Source organism: Lagopus leucura, unplaced genomic scaffold (assembly GCF_019238085.1).
Source record: "Lagopus leucura isolate 7727_CA_CO unplaced genomic scaffold, USGS_WTPT01 Super-Scaffold_100015, whole genome shotgun sequence".
NCBI lineage: Eukaryota > Metazoa > Chordata > Aves > Galliformes > Phasianidae > Lagopus > Lagopus leucura.
Genome location: NW_024962269.1, coordinates 8006017 through 8027862, shown reverse-complemented (window position 1 = coordinate 8027862; position 21846 = coordinate 8006017). Strand labels below are relative to the sequence as shown.

The following is a 21846-nucleotide window of genomic DNA, read 5'->3' as shown; positions in this document are numbered from 1 at the left end:
AGCTGGCCTCATGTGCTTTAAGTCATCACCATCTATCTAGTCTTCTGTAAATCTATTTGCATGTACTTAAATTATAATACTAAAGCACATAACAGAACTGATGTTAGGTGGCACAGCTCTGCTAATACACCTACACTACATCATTGTTCACTATACATCAAACACAAAGCTTTTCACTTAGAAAATACATGAGGCTTTTACGAAAAATGCAAGTGTGAGAAAAGCTGAACAACACAACTGCTTTCACGTCATGTCTGACAGAAAGTGTTGGGGCTTCAGCTGATGTTAATAGCAATGGGAAAGCTGCCAGCTATTTCCCTTTACTAACATGCTCTGATTTCTATAATCCTTCCGGAGGTTGGCAGGAAGTATGCTTCTTTGTGAAGAAATTAAGATGGAGTATGCATTTCAAAAATCAGAACAAGAGCTGGTCAGAATGTTTTACTAGCATTATTTTATTAAGTGCACGTTTAGATAATGGAAGCAAGGAATTTGAGCTACAGTCACAGAAAATCTCTTACATACAAAACTGATTTAAGGGCATTGATTACTGTAGGAAGTTTCAGTAGTGGCTTGCAGCTGAAGGAAGCTCACGCTTGAGTTGAAACTGCTATCTACATACAGAATTAATTTAAGGCCTCAGATCACATGGAAGAAAGTAGTAAGGCTTAATCCCTAGGAGGCAGAAAGTTAGAGTTCGGGACAAAAACTTGATTAAAAAAGTCTGTCTCTTGTGGAGGTGTCCAAAAGGAAGTATACGTACTCATCCAGCACGAGGCCAGTCTTATTTCTTCAAGAACTTGAGCTAAGAACCAACATTTACTTCAAGCCTAGATGCATCAGCTTTCTGATAGGAGCTGGTCCTCCCCAGTATCCCCTGGAAAAGAAGAGTTGTTTCATCAAGTCAAAGACATTTATCTGCACGCATTATCACAGTGTGAAGAAGGATTTTTTTTTTTTACTCTCATATGATACTTTTATTTACTAAGATGGAGTGCTAGATACATTCTATTCTTATATTAAATATTCTAGCACAAAATCCTATCAGCAGCAAAGTACCCAGAACACTCAACAAGTTGAGTACGTAATGATGACTAAGCATACACTTCAGTTGCTAGATTTGCAGATAAGTTCAACACCTTCTGTTCTTTTGAAGAATTGTAAGCCAGAACAGATACCTGGCTTTGCCTTGAAAAAAAAAAAAAAATAAAAATCACAGCAGCCATGCCTGCCCTGACTTAAAATACTTACTTGAGTAACGCATTCCAATAGAGAAAGGGCATCATATCAGCTTTCATATGGTACATTGTTGTCCTCTGTTTACTTTGGTCAATGGGAAAGGTCTCCAAAGGCTGAGCATTGTAGTCAAATTCTGCTAGAATCACCTTGTTATAGCTTGTTACTAGTGGGCAGGAAGTATATCCATCATACTGCAACAGAATACACCCTTCTCATTAATCTGATTAAAGGCCAAATGCTGAAGTATTGCAAGCTATAACACCCTTATATCTAACATTCTTATTTCAAAATAAGTTTCTAGGTTTCTGCATTTATAGTGTTAATATTAAGTTTAAAACGCTGCCAGTTTGGGCCAGTGATCGTAACTATTTTCTTTCAGTGGCAGATCACAGATTGGCATTGTAACAGTGCTTGGAAGGAACCTAAACAACTGCCTAAAAGGCTTTGTGTCATTAATTGCTGGCTATTATTGTGACCAATAGAATGGGTGACAATAGCAGAGAATGAGAGCTAGTGCTGTCTTAACAGACAGCATATAAACCATCTCAAATATAATTGTAAGAATTTGCAGGGGATCACAGCAGAAACAGACTGAAACTCAGGTGAGTACTCCAGGAATATTAACTGAGAAGCCATGCATAAAATGAGAGCTAGGTCTCAAAGAGAAGTTTGAACAAAGTCACAAGCTTAAGAGCTTCTGTAGTACAAAAACGTCAATGTAACTCCTTAGAAGTTAGCTTCCTGTACAGGGGAGACAAGTTGCACATAGCATAGATGTGTGAAGTTTGTGAGGGTTTTCTTGGAGTAGGGGTTAGAGTAGCCTACACTAAAAATCCACCTTGAAGAACCCAACCTAATAGCCTTCCACCTTCTTTTAACTCATTAAGATTTAAATAGAAGTTTCTGAAGAAATTGTGTATAATTGTGCCAATTACTACTATAGTAGTACTACTGTTATTATGATATACAGTAAGAAGCTATTTAACACCTCCACTGCTGACACAAAGCCCTTTCTATCTTCAGTTCATGTAGTTTAACTGCTTGTCTTGGCAGAACTTCCTGCGTATAACATTGCCACTAAAACAAGATCTGTAGGTACCTTTTTAGTTGGTGACTGGTTCTTCATTACCAGAGAAATAGTTTTATCAAGCACTCCAGATTGGGCAGCTACATAACAGGAAATAGAAAAGAATATGTAAATACTTTATATTTTTTTAATATATATAAATATCGTAAGACTTTGCTTTAGACAGCAATTACTGTCATTACTGGAGCAAACAGTGTATTTAGTGGACAATTCAACTGTAACTGAACTTGTGTCAAATCAGATTGGGAACTTTACAGTCTAAGACGGGGAAGGGGCTGGGGGGAGGAAATCATATTTGAAATAATGCTTTGGCCCCATTGCTTCCAACATGCAAAGGTTTGACAGAGCTTGAACTGCGTGTTTTTAGCCTATGTCTATTCTCCTATGCTAAATTACACTTGTTTGGTCTTCCCAAACATTTTAGACTCCAGCACTGAAGTTTTGCTTGCTCTCTCATTTTTAATGCTGCAAGGGAAGTTCCAGACTAATGCTGCAATAGTTATCTATATCATTCTTCTTGTTAGACTAATAATATACTGTATGGCCTTTTTTTTCCACTCTCAGATTTATCTTTTTATTTTTTAGTTATGATATCATGTACCTGGAGTATTTTCATATTGGACCCTGTGGCTACAAGTACAGAACACACACGAGTCTTCAGCAGTAACTTATCAGCTGACATGTGTGAGCTTCTAAGATAGAGCAGAAAGACTTGCTACCCTTGCATCCTTCCAAAATTCAGTAACAACTTCATTTTACACCATTCTGAGAACACATAAAATAGAACTAGTCCAACTGTGAAGTATTTGGAATAAGAAAATGGAGAATTGATGGCATCAGTATAATCACTAGCTAGTCAGTCCAAGGAACTGAAGTCTTTCTGAAAGATGGAAAAAAAACATACCGAGTTAAGACCTCAAGAGTAACAAATTAAACTGTGCTTGTTTAGAAGCTTACTGTCACTGCTACACTTTCCATCACACTAACACATAAACACACAGACACCTTTACCTACAGCCGCAGCAGTTCTTGATGTTGGAAGGTTGGTGCAATCTCCAATACCAAAAATATTAGGATACTTCTTATGTTGCAGAGTATCCTTATTTACATCTACCCAGCCGATTTCATCAGAGACAGGGCTGTTGATAAGCACATCAGGTGGCCCCATTGGGGGTGTGACATGAAGCATTTCATACTAGACAGAAAGAAAAAGTACTAAATGGCTAATTGATAAGAACAGATCATACTATACTGATGTTAGGATATAAGAACAATATAAAAACAATTTATTTTTTTTTTTAAAAACAAGCATGTAGAGTGAAAATTTGCTTTTAAATAGATGCATCTGTTCCAAGTTCTCTATTAACAGGAACCTCATTAGCTGCCATATATAAAGCATGTAAGCTGCCTTAACAGCAGTTTGCTTTCCTCCATATATGCCTGAGACATTCCCAAGTTACACAACAAGGTACACAGAGCTCCAGGCATGCTTTGTTACCTCCACCCCACTTCCCCCACCCCTTCTCTCTACCTTACTTTCAAGCTTTTCAATCTTTGAAAATTGAGGATGGTACTAAAAGGATAAAGTAGCAGTTTACAATGGAGCAACAGATATTATGTTATTATAATGCAGTTATGTTACTGCACATACAAAGAGAAAAGATCGAACTAAAGACCTGAAATCTAACCTCATGAACTTCAGTCTCTCCAGGTTTGTCCAGGTTTTCAAACACAGCTTCCTGCTTGTCTGCTCGAACTTCAACAAGGTTGCACTTATAGTTAACAGCAATATTCCTCTCCTCTATTATTTCAAGCAATGCATCAGCATATTTCTTAACACCAAAAATGACACCAAGTGAAGTGTTGAACATTATGTTTGCTTTGGGTCGTTTTCCTGTCTGCATGGAAAGATCAAATTATTAAGTCTGATAAGCTGAAACAAGAGAATTATGCCACACTACGGAGTTGACAGAACTATTAGTGCATTTTGGTGCTTATTGCAGCATTAACATTAGAACTCTTGAGAAACAGCTATTTCACAGCATGTTAGACAAGACACATTCTTGTACTTTGATATTTTCGATGCCTCACCTGTTCAGAATGAGATACTGAAGATTCATACAGATTGCTAGTGAGAAGAGCGGCTGCAATATGCTGAACAACACTACTGTATAAAGGTTAAATATAATAGCTTAGCACTACACAGCACTCTGAAACCATCAGTTCTGTGCATTATTCAGGTATCCACTCAGTAGACAGCTCATGAAATTTAAAGCATGCATGAAGTCTGACACTTTCACTTGAAGCTGGCTTCTGTTTCCATTAAATTCACTTTCCCAGCCCAGCAAAAACCTCTCCTGTCACTGAGACTGTGCCAGGAGGAGTGAGGATAATCACTTCTCAGATGAGCAGAAAGACAATCCACATCAAGTATTAACTACTTAAAGGAACAAGAACGAATGCTCAGCCACTGTGATTTCAGTGTTCCACGTGAAGTTGTAAACGAGGCTGAGAACATTTGTATTGGTAGTTTTTTCTAAGCAGGTTAAGCAGTTCATCCCTTATGAATTCTGCAAGCTACTCCAGACATTACTAAGATACTTATGCATAATTCAGTTAGCTTCATTTAGTACACACTAATAACAGAAAAAACAACTCGGTCATTTTCTTTTAATAATTCTGAGTCATATTTATCTCCTGCAATTTTATTTGTCATAAAAGAAATACAACAAACCCCTTAGAACAGATCTTCCTTACAACTGTGGGAGCAGCCATTGGAAGAACAAACAGAATACTTACTTTCCTCCAGTAGGCCTCAGATAAATACATGATTTTCTGAGGAGCCCCTGCACATTTCACCGGAGTGTTTGGAAAAGTGAAGATAGCATTTCCTTCCTTGAAATCTTGCAAGGCTTTCCATGTTTTCTCTACTGTATGAACTGAATAATTGGAACCTATTTTAGGGTGATGAAAACCCTCAGGCAAACCTTTGATCTAAGAAAACAAAATTAAGGTTTAACATATAAACAGCAGGAATTTTGTCTTCATCATCGAGTATTAAACGGAGACTTGAGATTTCTCAAGACAATTTAAGAGGCCCACAGCTAAAAAGAGCCCATATGTTAGTTGTATTTTTGAATATGTTTACTACTCAAATAGGTATTTTCATTAGAGCTTAGTAGATGACTTAATAGATGAATGTTTACTGAAATGACAGTTCTGCAACATCTATACTGTAAGTGTTCAGCACAGAGCGAAGCATGAAATTCAGAGTAAGAACAAGAAGTCACTGCCACATCATCATAAGGGAAAACTGACATTAAAAAAGCATTACAAAAATTCGTACAGTGAAGAAAGATTTTCAGTGCTCAGTTTCAGATATCTGAAGTATTTCTTAAAGATATTCTGCTTTGGTTCTGCCTCCAATAATTTTTTTTCTCACTACTTCTGCTACGCTCAAGCATCTGTTTTTGAGAAAGGCAGTAGTTTCTGCTTTGAAGTAACAGTTTGCAGAACTTCTAAGAGGAAACTGAGTCACATTACATACACTGCAACGGGTTTGAGACACTACACTCTACACCAGGAATTATGCTGTTAGTGAAGACAAATAAGAAAAATCAACCTTTTTAAACTGGCCACTTTGGGTTTAATGCCATACCAATCTATTACTGTGAATTTTATTTACTATGCTCACTACACAGTAATAGTGACTGACTGCATTACATGGCTTCCAGTGCCAAGTTCTGAATTTCCAAATACTGAGTTTGTTTGTTTTTTTTTTTCAAGCCGTACTGTAGAGATTTACATGGAGACTGAGAAAAACCAATAAAACACAGTGCTGTTCCTCATTCTGCTGTGCTTATCAGCTGAATTTCATTCGGTGCGACTCTGGTTAATTAATTCCTGCTTTGCATGTGTGCCTTGGGAGCTATTAACAAAGAAACTCAAATATATTATTAGTTACTACATCACATGCAGGTCACATTAAAGTCAGCAGGGTCAGGCCCCACAAACATCCTGCCTTTGTATTTTTCCTCTTCCTGTGCACTGCTACAATCACTCTTGCACCATACAACAGCACTAACACCTTTCTTCAAGTGCCATTGTAGAAAGCATACAGGAAAACTAACAGAGATGGGAAGGGTCCCAGGGCCTATTTAAGCACAGATGTAACTCAGCTGGTCCCTTTTAAAGTGTATCCTTCAAGAGAGGTGGTAGAGTGTGGGTCAAATTGATTCTGCAGGACATATTTCACTAACTGCTGTGTGTTTCTGGTTACGTTAGAGATGTCTCACTCTACTACCAGCATATCTCACTCGCATTATTGACTGCACTTATGTCTCATTAGCTGATGTTGCCATAAAGATGCCACAAAGCTACCTTAAAAGAGCTTCCTAAGGGTAATTTGGCTTGCTACATACAGATCTATGGAGGGACATACTTAAGTCATTAAGCTGCCTTCTGGTTCTTTACTTCATATTAGTGTTCAGTATCCTGAAGTAGAAAAAGTGTACTGAAAAGCCATTTACTTTAGTGAATCATGAGGGCCAGTGATGCCATTAAAACTAGTAAAAACATAATTACTGTAAAAACAAATACCTTTTCATAATGCAGACTAATCCCAAGGGCAATTATCAGGTACTTGTAAGATATCTGTTGAGTAAGGGAAAAAAATTAGACAAAAAAATAAAAAGACTGAACACAACAAAGCATTACATCACAGCAAATCTAAATTATCTGACAGCAATAATTTCATAAGGGCAGGCATTAGTAAAGTTGGCATTAAGTTTGAGTAATATTTATTGTTTTATAATTGTTTACAATATTTACTGGATGAGAAGTTACACACAAGATTTGCTACAACAGAACTAGACATTTTGAGCAAGGTATTCTATACATTAGAATATACTTATACTTCTTATAAGACCTAAGCAAATTTCTTAGCCTCCTAGATGCTGGGGAAGGCCTTACTCCATGGGCAGGGGATCTGCAGGTGGACAGATAACTCATGACACAGAATAACATTCTTCTAACATTATTACCTTGACATCATTCTCCAGCCTGACACAGTTCTTATCTGGATCCAATGCTGTAACGCGAGATTTAATCCACTTCACACCTTCAGGCATCACCCTCTCTGTTGGACGTGCAGAAGCTGACAGCTGCTTTGCACCAGCACCTACCAGGGTCCACAGAGGCTGATAGTAATGAGTCTGAAATAAATGTTTTAACAGACATTTAAGAACCATTTAATTGCACTTGATTATGACGGCATATTACTCCAAATAGGAGGCAATGTCTGCTAACATTCTATTCTTAACAAAAGAAAGTATACAAATAACTAAGAGTTTTGCCTGAAAAAGCTGGAGGGATGTATGCATCTCTGTGATGGGAGAAAAAAACCTCATGCCAAGCTTACTAAATTCAACTTTGTTGGCTTCCTCTCCACAGAAAGTGAGGCTGGAAAGGGATGAGAATCAGATCGAACTGATCACATACATCAAATGCCTTCTCTTTCAGCATAAGGAAGACCTACCTTACTTGGCTCAACCACAGCTACATTTCCTGCCCCCACTTTCCTCTTCATCCGAGCACTCATGGTGATTCCACCGGAGCCTCCACCCAGCACAAGTACTTCATAATAATCCTTGGCAGCACACCCAGCTGCTGTATGCAAACCAAGGAAGCTCTTCTTCTGTATGCTTGCCTTCAGCAGCCATACACCAGGGCGGAGACAGGAACAGGACAATGCTGCTCCAACTGGTGACATCTTTCAATAAGTGGAAGCTGCAAGTTAAGGAAAAGTACCAGTTAATGACATAAGGCAGTTTTTATTTATCTATATGGCCAGATATGTCTTCAAGGTAAGAATTATAACACTAAACTTTCGTTGCAGCTAAAACAATAAACTTGCAAACTGACTGTAAGCAATTTGGAGATTATTAAAAAAACCAAACCATGGACTCTGCCAGAAAATTAAAACTTCATACAAGCAAATGAATTCTAACAAATGACAATACATTTTTCACCTTATCTTAGCAGGAAAGCACGTCTGATCCTATAGCATAGCTAGGACATTTGCTGTAACATTACCACCCTGAAGAGAATAACGTCTCAAAAAAGAAAAGGACTTGCTGGGTTGTAGGATCTGGAGTTGTAGACCATTGAAACAGCAAACGTTAGTTGTGCAAACATACCAAGTGCCATTCTGCTGACTGTAACGTCAGGCAAATGAATAACTGTGTTTGTATTTTAACGTTAACGTATACCAGCATATGCACAGCTCAGACATATGCCCTCTCTTGGCTCTTTGGGCTACAAGACATCATGGTAATCAAGAGAGTTTTACAGCACTTTGAACAAGGCACATGGGCTAGTCTACTTTTGCAGGAGAGGTATTGAGCCCTAGGCTTGACAGGAAAAGAAAGTTCATTGAAACGACACTTTACACCTTCCTAGATTTTGGATATTTGAGTACACCCAAAATTTACAAGAGTAAAACTGTTGCAAGCAAAGGCCAGAAATCCCTATTTATCATTGCTTACAACTACACTTTTCACTTGACAAACAAGAGTTAAAACCATGAAGTGCAGCTTTGGGGAGTGCAATTACCTTACCTGAAGTCAGTCAAAGTTGATCCCCATAAATATGTTTCCCTCCCTCTGCTACAATGAACAAGATCCTTCCTTCTTATGAATACATTACTTGCACATGATGAATACCACTCTGAAGCTTTTCAGTAATAAAACAGGTATAAACTCATTTTAATTCATTTCCTCATTGCAATATTGCCAATAAGGTGTTACGACTTGAAAAGAAACTTATGACAGGATTTTCATCTACATCCTGTTGTTTAATTCCTTGAATCATTGTGCAGGAACTCCAGCTTTTTCACTTCAGAAGGGCAGACTTTGTATATGACTCTTACAGAGAGGAATTTGAAAACTAAATCAGAGAATTCAAATATTTTCAAGAAAAGTTCCAAAGGTCAACATCAAGAATTCTCTACAAAACCATACGTCTAGTTGAGCAACTCATTCTGCACCTTCACGTGCCATCTTAAAATCCTTCACTCGAGTATCCCAAATTGTTCAGAAATGCTGTTATTATCCTCAAAGCATAAACAACTTAGGAAGGAGAAGAGGAAACATAGGAAGTATCCTTGGTATAAGTTATTTTTCCCACTTTGTTTTAAAGGAAGGTCTCAAGGTATAGATATGTTCTTCTTATCCTCTTTCCTACAGAAGAGCACCAACTCCAGGTATGTTAAGTTTCACTTTAGAAGGTTGCTTCTGTTTACCCAGAGCAAAATCTATCTAGCGCAGATGCTTCGTACTCCCTCCAAGAAAGAGGAGTTTTTATGCTGAATAATTTCTGCAACTTCCGTCTGTGACAGCTTTAAGGACAGCTTGTTCCTGGAAGTTCATGAACCCGGGGTTTGTGGTTGGGTTTCATTAAGCAAGTGAAACAGGCACAGTGACCAGCTGCTCAGCAGTGCACAGCATGCCCAGAACAAGGGAACAGGACTTCATTTTTGTAATGCTAAGTAAGGGACAATTATCCTCTCTGAGTTGATTTTGAATTAAGCATGCTTATAAACACACGCAAGATGTGCCTTAACTAACAGCCATCTAATGGATTAGGGTGCAGCATTTCTTTGCTCTCAAGTTGTTTTAGAGCACGCACAAACAACAATCTGAAACGTCATTTGTAGGCAGATGTTCAGAAACAAACAGCAAAATTCTTGGTATCAAACTCTCAAACTAACAGCTGCACTCCATCAACTACACATCAGTCCTCTGATTTGGGAACTGGAGAGAAAGAGAATAACAGAACTGAAAGAAAAAATAGAAAATCACTGATCAGTCGACTGAATTGGGCTGAAGTCTTAAGCTTTTAAAAGACCACTGTATCATAAAGCACTCTTACCAAGCGTCCTTTGAACCACACACAACAAAACACCCCTTATGTTGCATGAAATCACATGCTGATGTGCTTCAGAGCACTCCTCCATTCAGCGACGGCTCCTCTTCGCCCATGACAACTGGTTTAAAACTAGTTCTGTTACTATGAGAGGTAAATTTATTGCGAATGCTTTCAGGACATGGTTTGTTACAGTGACGGAAGCTCGTGTAATGCTACTGCAGCACAAGTCCTGTAGCACCACGTAAAAATCAGGTCACAATGTGACTCATAGCAAGTTCACCACAAATGGCGTCACTGTGAGGAGGGGTAGCATTTAAAAGCTTTTTTAAAACAGTCTTAGCTTGAAGATAATCTCCGATTCCATGTATAACTCTCTCGTCTCTTTTACTGTAAGGCTATTTGTAGAAAAAGGAGATTCAAAAAAAGAAAAAATGTGTTGGTGTGGTAATAAAGATTATATACTTTATATTATATGCTATACTATATGTTGTATATGCACGATTCTGGAATAGCTGCCTAATGCTAAAGAAAATGTGTTGAAAAATCAGTTAGACTGACCGGGGGAGCTCAGTATTATTTGGTCCCTGAATCCCATTAAACAGATGGAGATTACATCAACAGAACAATAGTGACTTTCCTGTCAAAAACAAATATAGGAAACTTTTTTCCAGAATTAGCGGCTTACAGACCTTTAAAGGACTGAGAACACAAAACAAGAACCATCCTTGTTAAGCTGCCATTGAAAAAAAAACAAGCAAACCACATTTCTACAAGCATAATAGAGAAAATCATTGCCAACTTTCTATTAAGTTTAGCTTGAAAGAAAAACCTGGCTGAAAATGATCCCAACCCCCACTCAATAAAACAGCAAACTCAGCAGAACAGAAATGGTGTTCCTAGCATAAAATGTGTTCCTAAAGCCAAATCACACAGCAGCTTGGATCACAGGGCACCCTACAGCCCCCCAGCCTCTGCCATGGGCTGTGTGCCCCCAGCTCAGCTCCCAGGGCCACTCAGCCTGGCCTTGGGCACCTCCAGGGATGGGGCACCCACAGCTCCGGGCAGCCCATGCCCGGGCCTCACCGCCCTCTGAGTGAAGAGCTTCTCCCTCACATCTAATCCCAATCCGCCCTCTCTAAGCTTAAAGCCAATCCGTCTTGCCCCACCACGACCAGACCGTGCAAAAAGTCGCTCCCCCTGCTGCTTGTAAGCGCCCTTCAGGCACTGGAAGGCTGCTCTCCGCGGAGCTTTCTCTACTGCAGACCGAAGGAGCCCAAACCTCAGCCAGCTCCGCAGAACCCACGGGGAGAGCAGTTACTGTCAGCGACAAGCCAGCTCGGGAGCCGTCTGACGCCGGGAGCCGAGCGGAGCCGGGTTAGAGAAGTCTGAGCGCAGAAAGTAAACAGCGCGCAGCCATCCCCGAGAGCCGGCGTTTAGCACGTTACCTTCCAGCGCTCCGAGCGCGCTAACATGGCACCTCACGCGCCGCCAGAGCACGGGCCCCTCCCGCCCCCTGCAGGGTGAGCCCCGGCCCCTCGCACCGCGGCCCACGAGCTCCGCTTGACCTCTTACCGTCCCGCCTCGCACTCGCCTGCCCGTCGCTCCGCCGGAGGGGCCCCGAGGGCTGCCGGATCGCGCGGCCGGCCCCTCACGCGACGAGCGCCGGGTGCTGCCCCCGGGGGCGCGGCGGGGCGGAGCTGAGCGCCGCCAGGTGCTGGACGGCTGCGGGCGGGCGAAGGCCGGGAGGGCGGTGAGCCCCGGCCCGCTGCTGCTGGCTCCAAGCCTGCCCCGTACCTCCGGCTCTGAATAGATTTCGTTATCTAGCAGCTTCACTTGGTAACCTTCGCGTGGTAACTTTTTTTTCCCTGCACCAAAATCGGAAAACAAAAACAAACCATCAAAGCCTCAGAGTGAAACCAAGCTGCAATTCAGCTCAACGCACCCAGCAAAGGATCCCCTTAGCCCGCTACAAGCTGCCGAGCTCGGTCTTGCTGTGTTCTCCCCAAAGTCTTTATAGGGCCTTTGATTTATGGCATGGTGAGAGGTGAAGTAGTAACAGTCGTTAATCCACTGAGTCATGTTTGTTGAGCCAAGAAAAGTCATGCAAACATCAGAGCTGAGAGAAGCATGCAAAGACAAAATTACTTAAAATTACTTATTTGAAATCATCACAGGAATTAGAAAAAAAAAAAAAAAAAAAAAAGCAGCGACCCAAATCATGCATCAAACGTTTCCTTCTTGAGCTTTGGCCTTCCCGTCTCGGCACGTTTTCTGCTTAGGCAGAACTGCTGAGCTGATAACAGCATTCATGGAAAGCTGTAAAGAATGAGGCAAAGGTGCTGAGGACTTAAATTGGAAAATACCATCAAGCTTTTTCACAGTCCTCGTGCAAGAGAGAAAGAGGAGCTGGGAATGGGCCATCTGCAGGGTGCTTCCCTGCTTGCCAACTGCAGCTGCCCGCTGTACCTGAAGCACTGCTTTTTGCACATCTTTCTTCCAAAAGGCTGATGCTCTGAGAATTTTTATTTTTTTACAGAATGTATTTAGAATAGTTTTAAAATATTTCCCTAATGTTTTTCCTCACAGAGTTCTTACAGAATTTTGCAATGTTAAAGAAATAAACGTACCCCTTGAACAACTTATAAACACACAGACCAAACACGAGGTAGGTACCTTGAGCACAGAGCCGTCCTGTGGCTGCAGGGGGAGCTGCCTGGCACCTATAATGGCCAGGTCCAGGAGAGATGGAGGGAAGGCATGCTGCCTAGCTGTGCACTTGGGGCTGCTGGCACCTCAGTGGGCCATGGGAGTGACAGGTAATGCTCTCTGCCCGGCAGGCAGCTGAGAAGCCTGGTGCACGCAGCCTAAAGATATTGCTTAATCTGTTCATTATACTGATGCTCCCCAGGACAGCTTGGTGAAATCTAAGCTAAAAGTAATGACCTTCCACAGACAGCCATCTGCTTTAGTTCAGCTGAGGTGCCTGAAGCAGCTGCTGTCTTTGTGGGTAAGGGAATCCATTTCTAGTCAGCCCTCCTTTCCCAGCACAGCACTGGATCTGCCCAGCCAAGTACATTTCAATATCTGCCTACAGCAATGTATTACTTATCAGCTCACACCTTCAAAGAGAACTGTACCTCCCTTTACTTTTCTAAATGCAATTTATATATGTTTTTGTCTAGACTTCAACAGTAAGCTCTCCAAAGTGGGTATTATTTTCCATTGGAAAGTGCCTACCTGACAGCAAGTACAATCCCAAATGAATTCTGCAACACTGGACAATGTGAAGAAAAGCAGTAATCCTTTCACATTATCTTTGATGTTTTCTTTTGGAGATATTCCTCTAGCATACCTCTAAATCAGAGCATCTGTAAGGCTAGCAGAAGAGCAGCAGTAGTAAAAGCAAAGCAAAGCAGAAGCAGAAATAAAAATACATTCTCATACATGGTGTACCTGCATGATTTCTACCCAATTTTAAGGACTGGAAAAATCAGCAACCTCTGTTGAGCTGCTGAAGGACTGGGACACTGCTTTTAGGCGATGGGGCAGCAACAGGTTCCAATTAACTGTTCTGTAATTACTCTTGCAGGCTGTATTTGCACAGGATATTACTCGTTACCTGGGACTCTCTGAGTCCCAGATGACAGGAAAAAAATAAAACAAATCAAACCCCACAAGTCTTGCTCATCAAGGCAATACACCAGATTGTTAATTTACAGGTCTTGTTGTCAAGACAGTCTTGTTTTCACAGCAGTTCTGGAGCATATATTTATTGCAATATGTTAGACAGTGCAGCTCAGCCTTTTCTCTCACAACTCACTGTCAGTGACAGTGCCAAACTAATTACTGTTACTGTTTTAGAGATTAATGCCTTCAAATGTGTAGATTTTAAAATTATTCTACATCAAGCTTTAATTGATTTGCTTCATTAAGTTGCAATCCACTTGTTGCAAGAGTTCTACAGATTTTTTTTCTCCTATTTGCTGTTTTTTTCCCCCTCACATTTCTAGGCAGGATGTTTGATTTAAACCCTATGACTTGACATCATAGATATAAATGGATGGATGGGAAACAAGGACAAATGGAAGTATTAAGTTAGCAGGCACAGCCAACATCAGCGCTCACATCCTGAGCAACACTTAGAGTAGGGATGGGAGGCAGAGTGGTAAACTCCCAGATCTGCCACTATCAGCAGTTGCTGTCTGGAGGAAAACAGATAAGTCCTCCACATTACCCCTGTTGTGACCCTCTTAGGTCCCAACTTACAGCTCTTCTGTGACCGTTCTATCAGGCCAGATGTTCTTTATATAAACCACATTACATCATGCATTCGCACAACTAATCCAAGGGGGGGGGGGGGGGGGGGGAGAAATATGAACCAATCAACCAACAATTAAACCACTTAGATTTAAAAAAATTACTCCAACATTGAAAATCCAAGCACAGAATTAAAATAACCAGCAGTGTTGCAAAGCAAACGGTAGGTGGCAGAAAGCGTCTACTGAAGCACCACCGGGAATAAATCGGCCAGAGGACTCCCAAAAAAGAATGCCAACAGAACAGCTCCATAAGCAACCTGCACGGTACTATTTATGCCTATTATCACTCAAGTCATGGCACACAGACTAAAACCAGGTAGCATATTCTGTTATTATTTTCCAAGAGGAAAATATAAGACAAATATTTACTATGCCCATAAAGCAAAGTTACCAATGTCAGCAAAAAAGTCAACTTTCACTGAATTAAAAAGTTGGCCAAAATGAACCAGAACAGTGGTGGGAGTGGGTACCCAAATTAAGCACACACGTTAAATCTAGTGATAAAAGCACAGGAAACCAAGATTCCTCAGTCAGCACTCGTAATTCACAATAATTCATACATTTGTATAATCTTACAAAATTGAAATTCAAAATGGTGCTGCACATTTAAGTGAATTTCACTGCAATGACCTTATGGTTCAAAAACAAGTTGGTACAATGAGTAAGAAGATGTACACAGGAATAAAATTACTCAGTCTAGCAAAAAGCATTGATTTTTATGGTTAGAATTCTGTATTTTCAGTAGAAGTGACCATGGTATTTGGGGGGGCAACAAGGGGGGGAAGAAAGAGCAAAACAGCTCACAAGCTTTCCCCCAAAAACAAGCAGACAAACAGAGAACCTGCCAACCAACACACAACATGAAACACTGAATTGGATACCAGCTGAGGTAACATCAAATGAGAAAAATCAAAGGAAATTAATCTTGATGATTAATGATGAGGCATTTCATTTTAATAAGAATTGTCTAAATTCCTAAAAACTAATTCTGAAGTTACATTATAAAATAAAAAAAAAAACCTTAACAATATTCAGTTATGTACATTTTGCTCCAAAAATGGACTGTAGAAATTCTGTAACATTTCTTTCAGAAATACACATAAACCACAGCACTGGCAATCCACTGGCAATTAAGACAAAACAAAAGCCAACTTCAGTTTTATCCTGTTACTACTTCAGAAAAGGCATTTCAGATTACTTCAGTAGTTTGTTCTCCTTGCTCCAAACACACAAAGTGAACTGCAACGTTTTGCTGACTACTCATAACAGTAGGTCTTTCAAAGAAAAAAAAAAAGTCTTACAAGTAGAAATTAGGACTTCAGAAAAAATGCAGCACAGTAGAGTCCAGGCCCTGAGTCCAAGGAGTTCACACAAAGTGCTGCAAATAATTCAATTCAGAGAAATGATATCAACAGCCATACAATATTTATCATCACGTTCATTAATAATAATCATTTTAAGGAAGGACAGCATACAACACTAGCTCACATAGCCCATAAATGCACATGAATAAATGAAAAAAATGCACTAACTTTTCCTACAAATAACTGAATTCCACATAAAAATGAAATTGTTCAGCTCAATTACTCACACAAAAGGAAAAACCAATAAGCAACTAAATCAAAGTTGGAAAAAAAAAAGTCTATTTCTGATTCATGGCATTGAAAAGAAATTACAACTGCCAGAATCAATGCAGATTGGGTATAACAGATGGGCTCTGCAGTCCAGGTACCAGCATTGAACTTTAACAGCTACGACTCCGTATTTTGTCTGGAACATAAATATGCCAATCACCAAACAGCTCTCAGAATTCTAAGCACCAGATATTTCAGTTATAGAGATTTAAATACCCACGATGCCTAGGTTCTCCAATATACATATATATATTTATATATAAAATTAACTTATACTGTAATAGTATCAAACTGCATAGCTTTACAAAAGAAGGCAACCTGAATGACTGAAGTGAAAAATTTGAATCTGATTATTAACATTCTGGAATTTATAACACCAGAGTAGACTGTTGTTAGTAATAACTATAGCCTGGTTTAATCAAAGTTTGCCTTAATTCCAGAGAATGCAGAAATGATTAATTTGGGCAAGTTGTTGCATGCTCTGCTTTCACGTCCTCCTTGCAGGTTTTGCTGTTAGCTGCTTCTCTCTCTCTAGCTCCTTCTCACGTTGCTGTTCTCTTTCCAGTTCTTCTTTCTGCTTCTTTTGTTGTAGTTTAAGTGCTCTTTTCTAAATAGAAAAGGAAAAAAAAAGTCTTGCAGTGGAATTTGGAACTAATACAAAATCCTTCATAACACTCTTAACACTCCTCCCTCTTAACACTCTCTTCTCCAATTCACAGTGGTTACAACTGAATGTTCTGTAAACTACTTCAATGTTCTTCCTCTCTTCTACTTCCATCCTTCTTAAAAACAGAATCTCTAACCTACACGACATAAGGGATGAGTTAGTGAGGTTGAAGGGAAAACAGTTTATATTTTCATGTATCAGATAAGGTGTGTACTGTGCAATGTGTTCTTTTAATTGAACACACTGAAAGACTGATCTTGCCAGAACTAACTAGCAACTGCTTACATAGCATGAAGTCAGTGAACCTGTGCCACTAACAGTACATTAAACAGAGAAAAGTCTTGCATTTATGACAGTCTAGTCCTCATTGTAACAAGCACAGACACTGAAACAATGAAGAGAACTAGTTGGCATGGAGCAGATTAAGAGACAGAACGAAGTATGATTCTTGTAACGTACTGCTTCACCACGAGGACAACTTGGAGACTCACTAATAATTAAGATACTTAAGTTGTTTAAACATAGAAAGCAGTAGACAGAAGTTTGACAACAGGTGGTTAGGTGCTTCTGAAAAACATGGAGAAAACATTTACGAATGGTATTTAACAGAGATTCTATTTTCACCAGAGTTTTCAGCATGTATCCAAAATAAAACTTAAGACAATAATATATAACTAAATTGCTATGTTGGAAAGTAAGAAAAATTAATCAACTCACTTTTAACTTAGATGTCTTCTCATGGAGCATCATCATGTCATTTCTGATATTCACTAACTTGCTGTGATAGTGTTTAGCTTCTGTAAACTTCAAAAACACAGCAGTTAAGGCAGTGACTGTCAAGTTGAAAAACTTGAAAAACTTTTTTTATTTTTAATAACTCTACACATCAAAACGGTAAGTACTAACATAGCATTGCCAGAACAGTTTGGTAATAGATTAAACATGTTCAAGTTTATGTTTAAAGCTTACATACTACATAAATACAGAAAACTATCTGAATGTTATACTCAGATGGAAAGCACAGCAATAACAGCAGGGTGGCAAAGTCCTAGGCTACAGCAGATGAGGATTAGCCCCAGTGCAGCAGCCATGGAGAAAGTGAGACAGAAAGACAGACAGAAAGACACAAACAATGTGCTTACCCTTGGAAGGCCTCAGGCAGGCAGGGATTTCCAACAAGATACCCTCATCTCCACTACCAAGCCTTAAATGAGGTCTGGGAAGGGGTGGATCCTGGCTGCACCCCTTCCAGTCATTAAGATGCACTACACTGCACTGCATGCACCTGAGCTCCCCTGGGGTGGCCCTGCCTGTCCACCAGGTACTCAATCACCTGGTGACTGAGCCATGACTTAGCATTTCTGCTACACTATCATATCTCAGTGGGTACACCCAGCCCTTTACTGAATTAAGATTCACCAAAATGGAATAAAAGTATTGCCAATTTATGTACCACATGTGTCTCAAGCACATTTTCTGCTACACTAGACGTGTGCACAGAGCTCACCTTGGAACCTCAGTCCTGCTCAATAAATGCATATGTTTGCTTTGGCTACTGGCTTAGAAAACTAGACTGACTGCTCTTTCTCCCATTGCCTCCTCTATTTAATGGAAATCTGCTGGTTATGCATCCTCTCCAGGAGGAATTTGTCCCATGTATTTCAACTCGTTGCTAACCTTCCTGCAAGTTATAAAGAAAAAAAATGAAGTTGCTACTAATACTTCAGCAGGAGAATCCACACTAGTAGGGATTTATAAAAGCATTAATAGTACTTACCAAGGCATTGATGTCAATTATGAAGTTACACTCTTTGAATTTTGTAATTTCTTGTTCTAATGTCTCTAGTAATACCACTTGGTTCTGTCTGAAACAAGAAAAAAATCCATAAAACTAGAGAAAAGCAGCACAGATGAAGGAGTTTAACAATATACTGCAAAAGTTAGATATACAGAGCAGATATTTCTCACTCAGTGCTTTCCAGCATCAAGTTCTCCTTACGGATTGCTAGCTGATCTCAGCTGATGCAAGTAAATGGTTTTTGAAAAATCCCAACTGAGACACACAAATTCAGTTTTTTGCTGCCTAATATTGAACAGGATGATAAGAAAACCAGGATGACACCTGAAAACCTCCAGCGACAGAGGCACTAGACAAGTTTCAGCAATTAAATACCTCTGTGCAGGGACAGGTTGAATGAAGGGAAAACTACTTCCTCTTGTCTTTCTACTCAGTTGCCTCTGAGTCATGCTGCAGCACATTATTTCTGCATAGAACCTGTGTGGGTCCACAGTGCTTATCAAGAATCTTCCATCCCACACAGATCAGCTAAATTCCTTCCAGACACAAGCTGTCCTTGGCAGCAGCATAACCACATTATGCATCGTGAAACTCAAAGCAGTGTACCCTACAGAGCTTAGATGGCTCTGTGTAAAGCCCCCTCCAGTTACGTCATATGGCAGACCCAGCCTACATTTGAAACAAACTATTCTCAATTATCAGTGAGATAACAGTGCATAAAGAATTTATATCTTCTTAGCAATATTTTCAGCTACACAGTTTACAAACTGCATAGCAACAATATACTGCACTACAAGCAGCTGTGAACACAAAGGCTACTGCTACAAAGTATGTCTACTGTTTTCAGCAAACTTTGCATTATGGAACAAGTATATAAGAAATTTGCCCATCTGCTGTGCCTGGCTTGTGGGAATTTAATGTTGTAGTGCTGTACGCCCCTCAGACAAAATTCAACAGACAACACTGCAGCTTGTACACCTCCCAGTACTCTGAGAAGCAGAACTGCTCAAAACGGTACAGTCAGAACATAGAAATGCTACAACAAACTGACTTCCAGTTAAGCTAGAACATCACATGGAAAAAACAGCATGAATATAAAGGGAGCTGCATTTAAAAACCTGCTTACGTAAGTTCCTGCAGAGCTGATTTGGATCTCTGAAGATCAGGCAAATAGTGAGAAATCAGCCCTTCAGTCAGCTGCTCCACTGCTCTCTCATCTATAACGGGCAGATCTGCTTCGACCCCTTCATCTGGGGAGGCATCACCGGCACCTGCGGGAGAGGAGCAAAGTAAGCGGGGTCGGGCAGCACTCCAGGCCTCCCCGATAGCAGCGGTACGTCCCTGCTTAAAAACAAAGGCATTTCAGCAGCGCACCGCACGGTGCTCCATACCGCTCTTCCTCCCTCCCTCGGCCCTGCCCCGTGAGCTCCGCCGGCGCGGTCACCTCACGGCCGGGCAGTGCCAGAGCGGGAGGCGGCGGACGGGGCGTTCCAACGGCGCGCGGCGAGAGCACGGCAAGTAGCGCAGCACACAAACAGGAGCCGTGACACGGCCGCTGCTCTCGAAGCCAGCGCGCACTGCCGCCTGCCCAGCGGTGCTACTCGGCCTTCCGCGCTCGGCCGCCACTCACGTACCCGACTCCCGCCGGCTCCCGGCCGCTTTCTCCTCCTCCTCCGCGCCGTTCATTGCCGGCGCTCCCTCAGGCGCAGGGTCCCGGCCGTCCGCTCCAACGCCCTCAGCCGGCCCTCGCCGCACAGCTGCGCCCGCCGCTCCGGATGCGGAAGCGACGCGCGGCCCGCGGGGTGGGAGCGCTCCGCTGCCGGGGCTCAGGGCGGCCGTGGGGAGCGGCTGAAGTGCTGCAGAGCTCGGCCTGCACGGAAAGGCCGCTTCCTGCTCCGAGCCGCTGGCCCAGGGGTGACGGGAAACTTCAGGCTTTGTGAGTGAGGGCTGCGCAGCTCGCAGATGGGGCTCAGTAAGAAAAGTGAGATAATCCTTCTGAAGTAGCCGTGCTGGAGCCGTGGGCGTTTCGGATTTGTGCTCTGCCTGTTCCGGGCATCCCACGCCCTGCGGGAATAGGCTGGATGGGAACTTAAATTGGGTGCCTGCTTCTCCAGAGCGCTTAAAGCTTGTTTATCGAACCCAGCGCCCCAAAAATGAGGTTGATAGAAGTCTCTCTTTCTCTCTTTCCCGTGCTCAGCGATCCTGTGTCGCTCACACGAGGAGCTCTGTTACAGTGGAAGGGCTGGATGTAGCTGCTCCAGGCGCTGCTGAGTTCGGGACCTGCAAGGTGTTCAGCAAGGATTTCTTCTGACAGAGAAAGGAAAAGGGAGTTAAATGAAACCTGCAGTAAGGACCATAAGCATTTGGTTAAGAGGCACACTCACCTGCTGCTCTGAACATTTAATCTCAAGGAGCTGTGAAAAAGCTTTGCTAGCATTGACTCTGTTATCTCAGCTCTTCCTGCAACGTTCTGATCCTTACTTTGTAACTTCTTTGGCCAGTTCAAAAAAATAGAGCGTGTGCTTTCCCTCACCACAGTGTTTTTCCAGGAAGGTTTATTGGTCAGGAACAGAACAGTGACAACGTTTGGGCATAGGCTGGCCCTGAGTACATGTAGGCTGTCAGTTAGACTACCAGCCACGGTAGCAGGTAAATACTGATTTGTCAGAATTCGTAGAAGCAAAACTCGAATCCCTTTTAAGCCGGAGGACAGCTTAGATGACGCTGGGCCTCGTGTCTTGTTTCTCCCTGCATCCTTAGGCGATGAGGCCCCTGGGACGCAGCACCAGCCGGCAGCAGTTGAGCAGCGCGCAAAGAGCGGTGCTTCTACTGGAAAGAAGGAGGCTGCATGCTGCTAACTCGTGACCGCGGCACCGAACGACCCGGTCCCGGGCATTCAGCGCACGTGACAGCAGCCGCCCGCTTGCCAGCGAATCGCCTGAGGGACGGCGGCGGCGGCGGGGCTCGAACCCGCGTCCCTCGGCCGAGCGGCGCAGGCGCGGTGCCGTGGCGGCGACCGGCGGGCGATGCCGGTGGCCGTCCCCGCCCGTCCCTCCGCCGCCGTCCTCCGCGCGGCTTTCCCGGGCTCGTCGGGTCGAGGCGCGGTCCGCGCGGCTGCGATGCCCGGAGCGCGGCGCTGAGCGAGGTGACGCGCATGGCGGTGGCGGCGGCGCTCC

The 21846-nt window shown here is 42.0% G+C and overlaps 2 protein-coding genes across 6 annotated transcripts; both read right to left on the bottom strand.

The window, feature by feature from the left end:
* Positions 1–435: 435 nt before the first annotated feature.
* Positions 436–15949, bottom strand: SQOR (sulfide quinone oxidoreductase). Of its 4 annotated transcripts, none has more exons than XM_042875583.1 (10): positions 15873–15949; positions 7863–8113; positions 7369–7539; positions 6926–6979; positions 5126–5320; positions 4015–4224; positions 3338–3521; positions 2339–2406; positions 1252–1430; positions 436–877 (listed from the first exon to the last, which is right to left on the bottom strand). In XM_042875583.1, the coding sequence occupies exons 2-10, from the start codon at positions 8094–8096 to the stop codon at positions 820–822; spliced, it is 1353 nt and encodes a 450-aa protein (XP_042731517.1). In that variant the 5' UTR covers positions 8097–8113; positions 15873–15949; the 3' UTR covers positions 436–819. The 4 variants fall into 4 exon arrangements, with proteins under 4 accessions (XP_042731517.1, XP_042731518.1, XP_042731519.1 ...); XM_042875584.1 differs by lacking the exon at positions 15873–15949 and adding an exon at positions 11825–11910; XM_042875585.1 differs by lacking the exon at positions 15873–15949 and adding an exon at positions 11698–11731.
* On the bottom strand, positions 14889–20431 carry BLOC1S6 (biogenesis of lysosomal organelles complex 1 subunit 6). 2 transcript variants are annotated; one of them, XR_006179781.1, is made up of 6 exons: positions 20305–20431; positions 19797–19941; positions 18650–18737; positions 17590–17676; positions 16635–16812; positions 14889–15949 (listed from the first exon to the last, which is right to left on the bottom strand). XR_006179781.1 is itself a non-coding variant. In XM_042875588.1 (5 exons), the coding sequence occupies exons 1-5, from the start codon at positions 20354–20356 to the stop codon at positions 16693–16695; spliced, it is 492 nt and encodes a 163-aa protein (XP_042731522.1). In that variant the 5' UTR covers positions 20357–20431; the 3' UTR covers positions 14889–16692. The 2 variants fall into 2 exon arrangements, 1 of the variants encoding a protein (XP_042731522.1); XM_042875588.1 differs by having other exon boundaries at positions 14889–16812.
* Positions 20432–21846: the final 1415 nt, after the last annotated feature.